Source organism: Gadus chalcogrammus, chromosome 2 (genome assembly GCF_026213295.1).
Source record: "Gadus chalcogrammus isolate NIFS_2021 chromosome 2, NIFS_Gcha_1.0, whole genome shotgun sequence".
In the NCBI taxonomy this organism is placed as follows: Eukaryota; Metazoa; Chordata; class Actinopteri; order Gadiformes; family Gadidae; genus Gadus; species Gadus chalcogrammus.
This window is the reverse complement of record NC_079413.1, coordinates 16963541-16979953: the sequence shown is the minus strand read 5'-3', so window position 1 is coordinate 16979953 and position 16413 is coordinate 16963541. Positions and strand designations below refer to the sequence as shown.

General features: G+C 39.9%; 1 protein-coding gene and 6 non-coding genes across 7 annotated transcripts; all 7 read left to right on the top strand.

Annotated features, from left to right (window-relative positions):
* Positions 1-1300: 1300 nt before the first annotated feature.
* LOC130376066 (G2/M phase-specific E3 ubiquitin-protein ligase-like) lies at positions 1301-4296 on the top strand. Its single transcript, XM_056583282.1, has 5 exons — positions 1301-1512; positions 2065-2288; positions 2399-2599; positions 2910-3099; positions 3861-4296. The coding sequence occupies exons 2-5, from the start codon at positions 2091-2093 to the stop codon at positions 4166-4168; spliced, it is 897 nt and encodes a 298-aa protein (XP_056439257.1). The 5' UTR covers positions 1301-1512; positions 2065-2090; the 3' UTR covers positions 4169-4296.
* A 5001-nt stretch (positions 4297-9297) lies between these two features.
* On the top strand, positions 9298-9380 carry trnal-cag (transfer RNA leucine (anticodon CAG)). Its single transcript has one exon. It is a non-coding gene; the product is annotated as a tRNA-Leu (tRNA).
* A 1731-nt stretch (positions 9381-11111) lies between these two features.
* trnal-cag (transfer RNA leucine (anticodon CAG)) lies at positions 11112-11194 on the top strand. The gene has a single exon. It is a non-coding gene; the product is annotated as a tRNA-Leu (tRNA).
* A 343-nt stretch (positions 11195-11537) lies between these two features.
* trnal-cag (transfer RNA leucine (anticodon CAG)) lies at positions 11538-11620 on the top strand. Its single transcript has one exon. It is a non-coding gene; the product is annotated as a tRNA-Leu (tRNA).
* Positions 11621-11966: 346 nt separating this feature from the next.
* On the top strand, positions 11967-12049 carry trnal-cag (transfer RNA leucine (anticodon CAG)). The gene has a single exon. It is a non-coding gene; the product is annotated as a tRNA-Leu (tRNA).
* Positions 12050-13232: 1183 nt separating this feature from the next.
* Positions 13233-13315, top strand: trnal-cag (transfer RNA leucine (anticodon CAG)). The gene has a single exon. It is a non-coding gene; the product is annotated as a tRNA-Leu (tRNA).
* A 1951-nt stretch (positions 13316-15266) lies between these two features.
* On the top strand, positions 15267-15349 carry trnal-cag (transfer RNA leucine (anticodon CAG)). Its single transcript has one exon. It is a non-coding gene; the product is annotated as a tRNA-Leu (tRNA).
* The last annotated feature ends 1064 nt before the right edge of the window (positions 15350-16413 follow it).

Genomic DNA, 16413 nt, shown 5'->3' with positions numbered 1-16413 from the left:
CTTTGCAGGTTAATTTCTGATCTGACTTGATTTTTGTGATGAATTGGTGACTTATTGCATTATTGAACTTATTGAAACAAAACCGTTATTATTTGTGTGGAGTGAAAATAGTAGGGTTGGGAATAATAATCTATTCTTCGATGCATCGCGATTCTCTCTAGAATGATTCTGTCTCAATGCAGATAAATTAATAATCGGAATTACCTTTTTTTTATTGGCCAATCTGATTTGTTTTGACACGATTGCGATTCAGCCTACGCATAGCATGCACGCAAACTCACAGCCAGACACAAGAACTCCTTCTAATTCAAGAGCAGCTTTTTCTTTGACATAGAAAATAAAACTGAACCCTATTTTTTACAAACTTCCATATTGTGTTGTAATGCAAGCTGCATTGATTATTGCATTGTTCATAGAAAGTCATATTTGTGACAAAAGCTTTTTCTCTAATAAAATATTAGATAAGTGAATTCATCTGTTGATGTCTTTGATGGTCATCACAAAAGTAGGAAGTGGTAGCAAACTCAGATGTGTTTATATATTTTTGAAAATCACGCATGGAAATGTTCATACCGGTAAATTTTTTTGTTGCATCGATAATCGGTTTAGAATCTAATCGTTTACCTCATAATCGGAATCAAATCGTGAGGTGCCAAGAGATTCCCACCCCTAAAAAACAGTGTAGCATAATTTGCATCAATGGATTGAAAGTATTGTTTAGGTTATTATTAAGAGTTACTGAGTAGATTCTCTTTATGTAGTGACTCAGAGACATGCACCGTCCAGAGCCCAGAGCGAACACTGTGAGAGGCAAGAGAGGGTGGAAGCCAGTGCTCCTCCATCCGATGATGGGATGGACCTACAGGGACAGCGAGGGCCAAATGAAGCTATGAATCACTTTGCAGATTTCATGTACAGTTATATGTATTAACTTAAGGTTCTCATGTAATATTTGTTACATTTTATGTTGGTCCATTTTGTTAGGGAATGAATCTTTTATCCTTGTGTCTTAATTAACAGTCCTATTGATATTGAAGAAGATGAAGCCATTGAGGAGGCCATCAGACGCAGTCTTTTAGAAGAGTCTGTGCAGCCCTTACAGGATTCAAGGTATACTTGCTTTGCTCATTTTTAACTTTCAGTGTTGCACCAGTCAAAATTAGAGTGGTCAGTGTGGCTTTCATGTGTGCTGGTAATAATCATTATCCTTTATGTTCTGAAGGTTTGCAGAAAGATTGAGCATAGAAGAAATGACAGGAATTGTGAAAGCTCACAGTGAGAGGGTTGTCACAGATGCATACAGACCAATCTACATCAGCCGAGGGAACGTGTGGACAACTGCCCTCCGACAGTTTAGTAGACGGAAATTCACTGAGTGCACCGATCTGCTGTATGTCACCTTTGCCAGTGACGAAGGCACCAACGAAGATGGAGAAGACCTCGGAGGGCCACGGCGAGAATTCTTCCGTCTGCTTGTGAAAGCCATCTTCAAAGAGAGTGGAGCATTTGAAGGTAATCTTTTTTTTTTTTTGCATAATTGTTATGTACTTTACATCAAATGTACTTCTGTGCTGTGGTGGTACAATTATTTTACTTGCATACTGGGTAAGCTGCCCTCTTAAAGTTTGGGTAACATACATAATTGGCGCTTTATTAGCCAATTAAAGGATACTGGCTTTCTTTGTCGACATTTCTGTCTTTCAGAGGCTATAGTGGTCATGCTAGCTTGTTGGAAGGGGGCTAAATAGCAATAACAAATAATAAGTTAGGCTAAATTTATGCCCTTGACTTCTCACCTCAAGATAATAGATATCTGAATGAAAATGGGTACTCAAAAACTTAAAACCCAACACATCTTCAATAAACCTTGTAACATGTAACTTTATGCCAATCCCTTGCAGTTTATGCATGCAGTATAAATTTGTTTTTGCCTATTCTAAAATTCTATTCCATATACAGTTTTTCTGTTATAGGTTAATGGTATTCAGATTATTGTATGATATCTTGAGTGATTCTAGTTGTCTTTACTGAATAAACAAATTGCTTTTTGTCCTTTTGTCCTAGAGTCTCTAAATGGCTTCACTCCAAGAATGAACATTTCTCATGTGCAGAATGGAGTGTACCGCACTATTGGACAGATGATGTCTACCATCATCGTCCAGGGTGGTGAACCTCCAGCCCTCCTTTCTCCTCTGGTAGTGGACTACCTTCTGACAGGACACATCTTTCAGTTGAAGGTCACTCCAGATGATGTAGCTGACATGGAACTGAGAGAAGCCCTGAAGAAGGTATGATATGAGTGTGATAAAATGTTATTCGCTTCAATCCCAGTTTCTGAGGCATTTATTTAAATTCTGAATGCATCTATCATATCCTTATTTTTCGATTGCACCTTAAGGTTGATCAAGCATTAACCACAGAGGAGCTGGAGCAAGCAGTGGAATGCTGTGACTCATGGAGATACCAACTCGAAGGTCTTCCGAACCCAGTCAGCATGGACAACAAAGATGCATTTGTGCAGAATGCAATACTTTTCCATGTCGTCATTCAACGACAGAGCTGCTATGATCAGTTAGTTGAGGGTTTGAAGTACTACGAGGTAAGTTTAGACTTAAATGTAACTAATTGCATTGTAGTGTACAACAGATGGTGAATTGCTTGTGCATGATTTTATAGCACACTGGAACACTGTTCAGTCCCATTCAAAATAAACAATGTGAATTATCTACAGATCGCACGAGTGTTCAGACACCGACTACATTACTTGCCCACCACCCCAATCGCTTTGCCTTTTTTATATATATATATATATATATATATATATATATATATATATATATAAGCTTACTGTAAAACACTAAGTATGCTATAACTATGTTATCAATATGTATTTGGATGATGGATCACAGGTTCTGCCACTCCTGAAAGAAAGGCCTTGCCTTAGGGTCCTTCTTGATATGCCCGAAGAACCCAGTGATGTCCCAGCAGATGTTGTGGCTACCCTCCTGAAACCCAACTACTCTGTTCTGGGAAGTAACAAAAGACCAAGAGAGGAGTTAATGGTGGTTAAATTCAGAGAGTTTCTTCACTGTGTACAAGGTAAATGGATGTCAAATGTAGCATGGATTAAAAAAATAATCTCTTCCCTGATAAACTAAATTTGCTAACCATTATTTTCATTATCAATTAATCTGCCAAATGTTTTTTAATTGATTAGTTTGGTCCATAAAATCAGACACTTGAAAAATGTTTAACTGTCATCCAAACCTCAATATGACATCCTCAAGTATCTTATTCTGTCCATAGCCCCAAATATTCAGTTTACAGTCAGAACAAACGAGAAAAATTCACATTTAGGAAGCTGGACTCAGAATCGTTCCTACCGATTAATTGATTATCAAAATAGTTGTTAATTAATTTAATAGTTAACTAATGGATTAATTGTTACACCTCTAATCCTAAACAAGTGTCTTGATTGGCTGAATAAGGTGTCCTGGTGGTGGAATAGAGCAAATATGTGGCATGGATGGTTTATTCAAGGACTGGTTTGAGAACCCTAGATGTAGAAGATATTGCAGTGCATGTCATAGTACAATGTATTCAGTATCCTACTGCAGTCATAAGTGTTACAATAGGCATTTGTGATAAGTGTTTGCTCTGCCTTATTTCTACATTCTCCTACCTATGTTGAGGATAATTACAATATGTAATTTCACATTTCACTATGACGTGTCATGGTACGTCATACATGTCATGTTATCTACATATTTTGAAGTCAAGCTATATGACAATTCTGTTTTGTAGATACAATTATAATGTCTATATATATTATTTTGTTCTGAAACTTTTCAACCTTGTAGAGAAGGAGCTTGGGGAACATCTTAACGGCAGGAACCTCACTGAGGCAGAAAATGTGTTTATCCTGACATTGAATCCTGGACACATCCTAGCCTTTGCAACGGGAAGCAGCAAAGTTCCTGCAATTGGATTTTCTCCCAGTCCAAAACTGACTTTTGTTCATGATGACACGAAGCACCTCCTCATTGCTCACACCTGCTCAAATGAGCTTCAGATCTTTGTTAATAGAAAGAATCTGGCAGATGACGATGAGTTTGATTACAATTGTCTGGTGGCTCTCATGAATGGATCAATTTTTAGTGCTGTGTAGTCTCGAAAAAAAATGCTTGGACTGTACATTTGGAGCCCAGATCTTTTAATGGGTGGACTTGTTTAGAATCTGGTGTAGCATGTTGTTTGAGTTAAAATGTTGTTTCACCTAAACTCTGATCTGAACTATGTGTCATATATAGTTTGGACGACGGTTTACTCGTGTTTTTATTAATTATTCTCAGGTGTGTTGTCTGATTAATATTCATTATTCATTTTAGCTGTATCAGACAGACTATTGTTTTCATTCCGTTAAATTATTTAAATGCAGTATTTCAAATAAGTGCCCGGTTCCTATAGACTCACAGGTGTGAGTTAAAATAAAATATATCTTTGCACACGATCACGTTCCAAATCCCTACTTTCTTGACTTTTCCTAAGTATGTTTGTTGCACAACCCTGTGTTCATACTTTTTTTTTTCAGACCGGGAAAGCTATTATAGAGCATTTTTTATGTATTCCTATGTAATTGTTTTTTTTTCCAAGGATGCAATGCTCTTCCTTTGTCAGCAGAGGTCGCAAGGGGACATACTGAAGTGAATAAGATTGATATCTATAGGTAGATATACAGACAGGCAGACAGACACAGACAGAGGTGGCCAATACGTCGACCGCGATCGACTGGTCGACCGCGAGAGTAGTGCGGGTCGATTGCGTGACATTAAAATAATTATAATTCAAAGTTTATAGATTTTTTATTTTATTAATATAATTGAAAAATATATTTAAAAAAAAAGGATGTAAAAATATAGAATGATATAAAAATGAGTTGACACACTGCTCAAACTATTGCAATATATAATTTGCTACTATCAAATGCAAATTGTTACATTATTTTTGAATGAATAGATAAGTACCCTAGCATAGACAATAGACACTGGGTGTGGCTGAGAGATCAAGACCCATGTATTCCATCAAAGTTGTGAACCAGCAGTTGGCTGACTGGTTTAGCATCTGCCCTGCAATACGGTCGACCCGAGTTCGCGTCCTGGGTACGTCATTTCATTCTTGCCGTTGCCTGCCGCGAAAGTCACCTGAATGGAATTTATGTGGCTGCAATTTCCCATGCAGTGTCTTTGTCATTGTGACAAAGGCTTATCAGTTACATTAATATTAACGTTAACTTTACCATGAGTTTTTGCCAGGAATATTTGGGTTCTAGGGATACTGTAAGATATTTATTACATAAAAAGTAAATTGTTAAGACTCATTTCTCTGATATAAAGGAAATTACAAAAATAAACCAACGGCAAGAATTAAATGACGTACCAAGGACGTGAATTCGGGTCGCCCGAATTGCAGGGCAGAATCTAGACCACTCAGCTGGATGATGGAGTACATATATTTTTATTAATATGTGTTGAGAAAATATCCACGATAACAATGTAGGCATTTCTCAATTAATTTAATTACTTTATTTGCATCATTTAATCTTAAACCCGTAGTGAAAATATAGGCTGTTTGTGCTTCATATATGTACATTTATGACAAAATCGTGAGGACTAGGCTTGTGACGCACACACACATGTGGCGCTCACGCGGTAATAGCTCATTGGCGCCACCTAGTGATCATTATGTGCAAATGCACAGCCTCTCATTCAAATGATTTAGGGGTCATTTGACCCCTCTTGTGGCGCTAGTAGTAAATAAAAATGGCCCGGCGTTGCTAGTGTTAAAACGATTAAAAGCCACTTGCAAAAAAAACGTTGTGCTTTTCTTGTCCAATATCAACAGGTGATAAAAGTTCATGGAAAAAAATTGAAGAGAGGAATTTCAAAAGAAAAAAGTATATCTTTAATATTTTCATAAAGTTCACAGGTGTTAGTCATCTTACAAAGCAAGTTACAAGTTGGTTGCTCGACTTTCACTGTTCTGGCATGATATAAACTTGTGTTTTCCAAAATCACTTATTCACAGGTTTGAGAGGATTAGAGAAGTACACATGGAGATCCTCTACAGGTGGATATACTGAGACACACACGGGAATAAACTGACGCAAGAATTCACAATTAAACTGGAATCAGATTATTTTTTTCACAAAATGACTACCAATTGACTATCAAAATAGTTCAATCAATTCAATAGTTGATAAGTAATCATCTCAGTTCTAAAATATATGTATATAAATGTATATATATATATTTTAGAACTGAGATGATTAGTTATCAACTATTGAATTGATTGAACTATTTTGATAGTCAATTGGTCAATTTACATATTTACAATTTTGTGTAATACAAATTCCTGTACTCTGTGATACAATGTTTTTCCCTTATTACCGTCATTCTCAAGTGGGTTTACTGTAACAACCAATTCTTGCAAGTCCTGCTGGTTAAGTGGGCAAAATGAGTAATGTGCAAGAGGAGTTGATACTGAGTCCACTGTTCTTTCCTCAGCTGCTGATTCTGGGTAGTTTAGTAACAGAAGATGTCTGTCCAGTGTAAAAAGCTGAACTGGGGTCCTGTTTCCTTCAGAGGAAATGGAATGATTGTTAAATGCAGATTTAAACTCATCTATTGTGCGATTGATCCTGGGAATGTACACATAATGAAGAGAAAATAAATCTGTATCATTGTCCACATTCAAAGCCTCCATTGACTCTAAGTCATAGAAAATGGGTGCAAACACATGACTGCAGTTTCTGTTCAAGTCCCGATTGAATCGTTAAATTCGCTGGTTATGTACAGAGCTTCCAGTCAACACAGAATGTTCACCTCTGTGCATGCTCATGTCTTCCCAAACCTGGACATTCTCCCCTCCATGATCAGTTCTAATATGAAGGGGCCGGCCATGTTTGCTGATGGCTGAACTGAAGTGGTTCATGACAGTTTCAGCCCGATTGTTGTTGGAACACTGGAGAAACGTTAACATTCTACTGTAACCATCCATTGCCCCATGTACAACTAATTTCCATCTTATCAGTTTATGATTTCCATCTATGTGCCATATATAGTTTGGACAAGGCACAGTGTATACTCGTCTTTGTATAGTTGTTGTTCTCCTGGACTCAACACCAGCACCATCAACCCGTTGAACGGAGTCTCTGAGACGACGTCGCTGCACCACAATGTTTCTGGCACGCAAATGTCCATTAAGCATAACTTCTCCTACATGTGGATGTTCTGCTTTTATCTCACATATAGTTGCATTCCAACTCCTCATCAGAAAGGTTACAAAATTTTGTGCGTCTTATGTTATATACCCGCATGAGCTTGTATAATGTGGGTCTGGAGATCCGCAGGATTGAAGCTACTTCAGAAAGTGTTGTACCTAGCAGCAGCAAACCCTCAATGTCTTCTTTGGAGATTAAAGTATGTTCACCCTAAAAAAAAGAAAAAAGGAAAAAACAGATATGACAATCACTAATATCATAACTTGTTTTTTTGCCATGCATAGGATGTAATCATAATATTCCACACAAGTTACTACACATCACATTACAATTTACATATTCCTACTTACAGCTGCAACGATTATTGATTAGTTAACAATTAAACTAATAGCCAACTATTTTCATAATTGATAATCGGTTTGAGTAAAAATGATCTTATTCCAGTATCTCAAATAATAATAACACCAACAACCTTTATTTATAATATGTATTGGTTTCTTTAGTCCCGTTTGACAGTAAACTAAATATCCTTAGGTTGTGGACAGAACAAGACAACGAGTATGTCATCTTGAACTTTGGGAAATAGCGATCAACATTTTATCATTTTATGGACCAAACAACTAATAGATTAATCGAGAATATAACCATCAGATTAATCGATTATGAAACGAATTGTTAGTTGTAGCCCTGATCCTCAAATTACCAGTGTTGAACTTCAATATTAACCAGTTATTTTATATCAATAGTTGTATTCTTCTCAGGGTAACATAAACGTTATCCAGCTATTATATCACAACTTACTGATCTCAGTGATGTGACGGTGGTGGCAAAGTTGGAAGTGCCTGAGGCACTGGGCACCGCTGGTGTTGAAACCTGAAACAAGAGCCCGCATTTTAGATGTGAGATATAGCGGCAAAGTACGTTAATATTACACATGTTAACCACAGCACAGGCTTCATAGAGTAAGTGGTCGGTTTTGTCACTGGTAATCACTAAGTCAACTAGGCTACAGAGAGTCCTTACAGTGGAGTGGATAACAAAACTTCAGCTAGCATATACCACACAGCTAACTGGCTGGGTTAGCTAACAGTGGCTAACCCCCTCGTCTGCATAAAGAATTAATTAATAATTAATAATCAAATTAAAACAACTTAACTTACCGTTGCTGATGTGGACTGGACTGGGGGAGCTACACCCTGGAGTGCAGCCCGTACAGCTGCAATGACCACCCGTTCGATGTCCAGGACTCCCAGAGATCGTCCGGCCATGCCTGCTTGTCTTTGTCTTTGTCTTTGTCTTCTTTGTCTTTGACTTTGCCGCTCGATCTTTGCCGCTCGATCTTCGCCGCGCGATTTGAAGCGGGCGTGGTTTCATTGGGGATTTGAATATTTTCTAAATATTTAGCTTTACACTTGGCGACACATTTAGAGTTAACATTTAGATTTAACATTTAACATTTAGATTTAACATTTAACATTTAGATTTAGATTTAACATTTAGATTTAGATTTAACATTTAGATTTAACATTTAACATTTAGATATAGATTTAACATTTACATTTAACATTTAACATCTATATTTATATATAACATTTAGATTTAGATTTAACATTTAGATTTAGATTTAACATTTAGATATAAATGTAACATTTAGATTTAGATTTAACATTTAGATTTAACATTTAACATTTAGATATAAATTTAACATTTAGATATAATTTCTAACATGGATTTTGTACATTTGAACATATTGTTGACAATTAAATATAACATGTTGTTTTACACGAATTTCTCTCAAATGTGAGGAAAATGCGCTAAATGTGAGGAAAGTGAGCTAGTGTTGAAAATGTATCAGCTAAAAAAATGTAACAGAGTTTTTACAAACGGCGCCCCATAGGTTACAGCCCATGGTTGCTGGGGTTTATTATCGGTCCATGTTCTACGGACATTTGAACATACGAGAGCAGTAACCATGATGGCGTTTTGTGTTAATTGATTCGAAGGGTGTGATGTAAAACGTCAGGATGGCCGAGCGGTCTAAGGCGCTGCGTTCAGGTCGCAGTCTCCTCTGGAGGCGTGGGTTCGAATCCCACTTCTGACAAGACATATGGATCTCGTTGATTGTGATTATCTGTTCAAACTTGGTAATATGGAGAAAATTTGGAAAAGGTAAGGAGTTTTAAACTCAAAGTGACTCGCAGGCTAATGTCTGGTAGTGGAAATGGTTAATGAGATGGGTGTCTGCGTCTCAATCTGTGTGCGTGCGTGTGCATTAGTTTATGTAAGTAGTGTAACCCATGTAACTATGGTAACGTTACAGCGCATGGTTGCTGGGGTTTATTATCGGTCCATGTTTTACGCACATTTGAACATACGAGAGCAGTAACCATGATGGCGTTTTGTGTTGATTGATTCAAAGGGTCTGATGAAAAACGTCTGGATGGCCGAGCGGTCTAAGGCGATGCGTTCAGGTCGCAGTCTCCTCTGGAGGCGTGGGTTCTCGTTGATTCTGATTATCTGTTCAAACTTTGTAATATGGAGAACATTTGGAAAAGGTAAGGAGGTTTAAACTCAAAGTGACTGGCTGGCTTCTTTGGGGTAGTAGAAAGGGGAAATGAGAGGGGTGTCTTTCTGTCTCAATCTGTGTGTTTACACGTCCGTGTCGGTGCATTCGTTTATGTAAGTAGTGTAATCCATGTAACTATGGTAACGATTCAGCGCATGGTAGCTGGGGTTTATTATCGGTCCATGTTGTACGGACATTTGAACATACGAGAGCAGTAACCATGATGGTGTGTTGTGTTTAGGGATGGGAATCGAGAACCGGTTCTTGTTCAGAACCGGTTCCGAGTCAACCGATTCCTTGGAATCGTTAGCAAGCCTGCTTAACGATTCCGCTTGTCGGTTCCGGTCGCGGCAAATGCGTCGTGACGTCACACACACGCTGCTTTGATTTGGTTCAGAACGCAGCAAACATGTCGCCGCCAAGGAAGAATCGCATTGTGCGTTCACACCAAACGCGACGGGGCGACAAGATCCCATACAAAGTGAACGTAGAGACGCGTATAAGGGCGAGTTTTTCGCGGGAGAAAACCGATGACAAGTTTTTGTCGTGATGACAGCCAATCAGCGTTCAACAGCGTGATAACTGAGTGACATGTGTAACGTAACAGCCAATCCGCGTTCAGCCGTCAAACTCTATATACTACTATATAATATATTATATACTATATTATAATTGTATAGATAATATCACGGCCAACAGCTCTGTCGCCTCCGGATGGCCGTAGTGTGGGGAGCTCTCATAGGGATTGGGCTTCTCGGGGTTTGTTTACCGGCATTGCTATGGTTTCCGGTCTTGTGTGTTCCAACGGTTTATTACGTAGGCCCATCTAATAAATCTCTGTCTAATCAATGCTACATTTTGTTTATGTCAGTTTAATTTTGTTACAAGTTGAATGCAAATGAGCACTGTTAGAATTCCAAAAGGCACAAGCTCTTACTTGGCTGTTTTCAGTCTGTGTTTTTAGTTGTATGGCACATAATGATGGCATTTGGGCTTAAAAAGCGAAACATATATTTTTTCGTCCAGACCAATTGATTTGAAAATGTACAATTTCCTAATACTAGAAGCACTTCTGATCAGATATTAAAGAGATGTAATGCAAACAAACACATTTATACTTATTTTCTCACCCAATGAGAATCGATAAGAGAATCGATAAGGAATCGGATCGATAAGCAGAATCGGAATCGGAATCGGAATCGTGAAATTCTTATCAATTCCCATCCCTAGTTGTGTTTATTGATTCAAAGGGTATTGTTGAATTACGTCAGGATGGCCGAGCGGTCTAAGGCGCTGCGTTCAGGTCGCAGTCTCCTCTGGAGGCGTGGGTTCGAATCCCACTTCTGACACTACATTTGGATCTTGTTGAATGTGATTATCTGTTCAAACTTTGTAATATGGAGAACATTTGGAAAAGGTAAGGAGATTTAAACTCAAAGTGACTGTCTGGCTACGGTGGGGTAGTGGAAATGGGTAATGAGAGGGGTGTCTTTCTGTCTCAATCTTTGTGTGCACGTCCGTGTCTGTGCATTAGTTTATGTAAGTAGTGTAATCCATGTAAATATGGTAAGGTTACAGCGCATGGTAGCTGGGGTTTATTATCGGTCCTTGTTTTACGGACATTTGAACATACAAGAGCAGTAACCATGATAGCGTTTTGTGATGATTGATTCGAAGGGTTTGATGAAATACGTCAGGATGGCCGAGCGGTCCAAGGCGCTGCGTTCAGGTCGCAGTCTCCTCTGGAGGCGTGGGTTCGAATCCCACTTTTGACAAGACATATGGATCTTGTTGATTGTGATTATCTGTTCAAACTTTGTAATATGGAGAACATTTGGAAAAGGTAAGGAGGTTCAAACTCAAAGTGACTGGCTGGCTTCTTTGGGGTAGTAGAAAGGGGAAATGAGAGGGGTGTCTTTCTGTCTCAATCTGTGTGTTTGCACGTCCGTGTCGGTGCATTAGTTTATGTAAGTAGTGTAATCCATGTAACTATGGTAACGATTCAGCGCATGGTAGCTGGGGTTTATTATCGGTCCATGTTGTACGGACATTTGAACATCCAAGAGCAGTAACCATGATGGTGTGTTGTGTTTATTGATCCGAAGGGTATTGTTGCATTTTGTCAGGTTAGCCGAGCGGTCTAAGGCGCTGCGTTCAGGTCGCAGTCTCCTCTGGAGGCGTGGGTTTGAATCCCACATCTGACACTACAATTTGATCTTGTTGATTGTGATTATCTGTTCAAACTTTGTAATATGGAGAACATTTGGAAAAGGTGATTTAAACTCAAAGTGACTGGCTGGCTACGGTGGGGTAGTGGAAATGGGTAATGAGAGGGGTGTCTTTCTGTCTCAATCTTTGTGTGCACGTCCGTATCTGTGCATTAGTTTATGTAAGTAGTGTAATCCATGTAACTATGGTAAGGTTACAGCGCATGGTTGCTGGGGTTTATTATCGGTCCATGTTTTACGGACATTTGAACATACGAGAGCAGTAACCATGATGGAGTTTTGTGTTGATTGATTCGAAGGGTCTGATACAATACGTCAGGATGGCTGAACGGTCTAAGGCGCTGCGTTCAGGTCTAAGGCGCTGCGTTCAGGTCGCAGTCTCCTCTGGAGGCCTGGGTTCGAATCTCAATTTTGACATTACATTTGGATCTCGTTGATTGTGATTATCTGTTCAAACTTTGTAATATGGAGAACATTTGGAAAAGGTAAGGAGTTTTAAACTCAAAGTGACTCACTGGCTAATGTCGGGTAGTGGAAATGGTTAATGAGATGGGTGTCTGCGTGTCATTCTGTCTCAATCTGTGTGCGTGCGTGTGCATTAGTTTATGTAAGTAGTGTAACCCATGTAACTATGGTAACGTTACAGCGCATGGTTTCTAGGGTTTATTATCGGTCCATGTTTTACGGACATTTGAACATACGAGAGCAGTAACCATGATGGCGTTTTGTGTTGATTGATTCAAAGGGACTGATGAAAAACGTCTGGATGGCCGAGCGGTCTAAGGCGATGCGTTCAGGTCGCAGTCTCCTCTGGAGGCGTGGGTTCTCGTTGATTCTGATTATCTGTTCAAACTTTGTAATATGGAGAACATTTGGAAAAGGTAAGGAGGTTTAAACTCAAAGTGACTGGCTGGCTTCTTTGGGGTATTAGAAAGGGGAAATGAGAGGGGTGTCTTTCTGTCTCAATCTGTGTGTTTGCACGTCCGTGTCGGTGCATTAGTTTATGTAAGTAGTGTAATCCATGTAACTATGGTAACGATTCAGCGCATGGTAGCTGGGGTTTATTATCGGTCCATGTTCTACGAACATTTGAACATACGAGAGCAGTAACCATGATGGTGTGTTGTGTTTATTGATTCGAAGGGTATTGTTGAATTACGTCAGGATGGCCGAGCGGTCTAAGGCGCTGCGTTCAGGTCGCAGTCTCCTCTGGAGGCGTGGGTTCGAATCCCACTTCTGACACTATATTTTGATCTTGTTGATTGTGATTTTCTGTTCAAACTTTGAAATATGGAGAACATTTGGAAAAGGTAAGGAGATTTAAACTCAAAGTGACTGGCTGGCTACGGTGGGGTAGTGGAAATGGGTAATGAGAGGGGTGTCTTTCTGTCTCAATCTTTGTGTGCACGTACGTGTCTGTGCATTAGTTTATGTAAGTAGTGTAATCCATGTAAATATGGTAAGGTTACAGCCCATGGTTGCTGGGGTTTATTATCGGTTCATGTTCTACGGACATTTGAACATACGAGAGCAGTAACCATGATGGCGTTTTGTGTTAATTGATTCGAAGGGTCTGATGTAAAACGTCTGGATGGCCGGCGCTGCGTTCAGGTCGCAGTCTCCTCTGGAGGCGTGGGTTCTCGTTGATTGTGATTATCTGTTCAAACTTTGTAATATGGAGAACATTTGGAAAAGGTAAGGAGGTTTAAACTCAAAGTGACTGGCTGGCTTCTTTGGGGTAGTAGAAAGGGGAAATGAGAGGGGTGTCTTTCTGTCTCAATCTGTGTGTTTGCACGTCCGTGTCGGTGCATTTGTTTATGTAATTAGCGTAATCCATGTAACTATGGTAACGATTCAGCGCATGGTAGCTGGGGTTTATTATCGGTCCATGTTGTACGGACATTTGCACATACGAGAGCAGTAACCATGATGGTGTGTTGTGTTTATTGATTCGAAGGGTATTGTTGATTTAAGTCAGGATGGCTGAGCGGTGTAAGGCGCTGCGTTCAGGTCGCAGTCTCCACTGGAGGCGTCGGTTCGAATCCCACTTTTGACACTACATTTTGATCTTGTTGATTGTGATTATCTGTTCAAACTTTGTAATATGGAGAACATTTGGAAAAGGTAAGGAGATTTAAACTCAAAGTGACCAGCTGGCTACGGTGGTGTAGTGGAAATGGGTAATGAGAGGGGTGTCTTTCTGTCTCAATCTTTGTGTGCACGTCCGTGTCTGTGCATTAGTTTATGTAAGTAGTGTAATCCATGTAACTATGGTAAGGTTACAGCGCATGGTTGCTGGGGTTTATTATCGGTCCATGTTTTACGGACATTTGAACATACGAGAGCAGTAACCATGATGGCGTTTTGTGTTGATTGATTCTAAGGGTCTGATGTAAAACGTCTGGATGGCCGAGCGGTCTAAGGCGGTGCGTTCAGGTCTCAGTCGCCTCTGGAGGCGTGGGTTCTCGTTGATTGTGATTATCTGTTCAAACTTTGTAATATGGAGAACATTTGGAAAAGGTAAGGAGGTTTAAAGTCAAAGTGACTGGCTGGCTACTTTGGGGTAGTAGAAAGGGGAAATGAGAGGGGTGTCTTTCTGTCTCAATCTTTTTTGCACGTCCGTGTCTGTGCATTAGTTTATGTAAGTAGAGTAATCCATGTAACTATGGTAACGTTACAGCGCATGGTTGCTGGGGTTTATTATCGGTCCATGTTTTACGGACATTTGAACATACGAGAGCAGTAACCATGATGGCGTTTTGTGTTGATTGATTCGAAGGGTCTGATGAAAAACGTCTGGATGGCCGAGCGGTCTAAGGCGCTGCGTTCAGGTCGCAGTCTCCTCTGGAGGCGTGGGTTCTCGTTGATTGTGATTATCTGTTCAAACTTTGTAATATGGAGAACATTTGGAAAAGGTAAGGAGGTTTAAACTCAAAGTGACTGGCTGGCTTCTTTGGGGTAGTAGAAAGGGGAAATGAGAGGGGTGTCTTTCTGTCTCAATCTGTGTGTTTGCACGTCCGTGTCGGTGCATTTGTTTATGTAATTAGCGTAATCCATGTAACTATGGTAACGATTCAGCGCATGGTAGCTGGGGTTTATTATCGGTCCATGTTGTACGGACATTTGCACATACGAGAGCAGTAACCATGATGGTGTGTTGTGTTTATTGATTCGAAGGGTATTGTTGATTTACGTCAGGATGGCTGAGCGGTGTAAGGCGCTGCGTTCAGGTCGCAGTCTCCACTGGAGGCGTGGGTTCGAATCCCACTTCTGACACTACATTTTGATCTTGTTGATTGTGATTATCTGTTCAAACTTTGTAATATGGAGAACATTTGGAAAAGGTAAGGAGATTTAAACTCAAAGTGACCGGCTGGCTACGGTGGTGTAGTGGAAATGGGTAATGAGAGGGGTGTCTTTCTGTCTCAATCTGTGTGTTCTCACGTCAGTGTCGGTGCATTAGTTTATGTAAGTAGTGTAATCCTTGTAACTATGGTAACGTTACAGCGCATGGTAGCTGGGGTTTATTGTCGGTCCTTATTTTACGGACATTTGAACATACGAGAGCAGTAACCATGATGGCGTTTTGTGTTGATTGATTCGGAGGGTCTGATGTAATACGTCATGAAGGCCGAGCGGTCTAAGGCGCTGCGTTCAGGGCGCAGTCTCCTCTGGAGGTGTGGTTTCGAATCCCACTTCCGTCATTACATTTGGATCTCGTTGATTGTGATTTTCTGTTCAAACTTTGTAATATGGAGAACATTTGGAAAAGGTAAGGAGGTTTAAACTCAAAGTGCCTGGCTGGCTACTTTGGGGTAGTAGAAATGGGAAATGAGAGCGGTGTCTTTCTGTCTCAATCTGTGTGTTTGCACCTCCGTGTCGGTGCATTAGTTTATGTAAGTAGTGTAATCCATGTAACTATGGTAAGGTTACAGCGCATGGTAGCTGGGGTTTATTATTGGTCCATGTTTTACGGACATTTGAACATACGAGAGCAGTAACCCTGATGGCGTTTTGTGTTTATTGATTCGAAGGGAATGATGAAATACTTCAGGATGGGCGAGCGGTCTATGGCGCTGCGTACAGGTCGCAGTCTCCTCTGGAGGCGTGGGTTCGAATCCCACTTCTGAAAAGACATATGGATCTCGATGATTGTGATTATTTGTTCAAACTTTGTAATATGGAGAAAATTTGGAAAAGGTACGGAGATTTAAACTCAAAGTGACTCGCTGGCTAAGGTTGGGTAGTGGAAATGGGTAATGTGATGGGTTTGGCGTGTCATTCTGTGTGTGCGTGTGCTCGTAAACGTGCGTGTGTGCATTAGTTTATGTAAGTAGCGT

Bases quoted from the DNA above. Each gene is read 5' to 3' on its own strand.
- LOC130376066 (XM_056583282.1), top strand. From the start codon at position 2,091: ATGAACATTTCTCATGTGCAGAATGGAGTGTACCGCACTATTGGACAG. The intron at 2,289-2,398 runs GTATGATATGAG...TTGCACCTTAAG, and splicing joins TGAGAGAAGCCCTGAAGAAG to GTTGATCAAGCATTAACCAC. The intron at 3,100-3,860 runs GTAAATGGATGT...TCAACCTTGTAG, and splicing joins GTTTCTTCACTGTGTACAAG to AGAAGGAGCTTGGGGAACAT.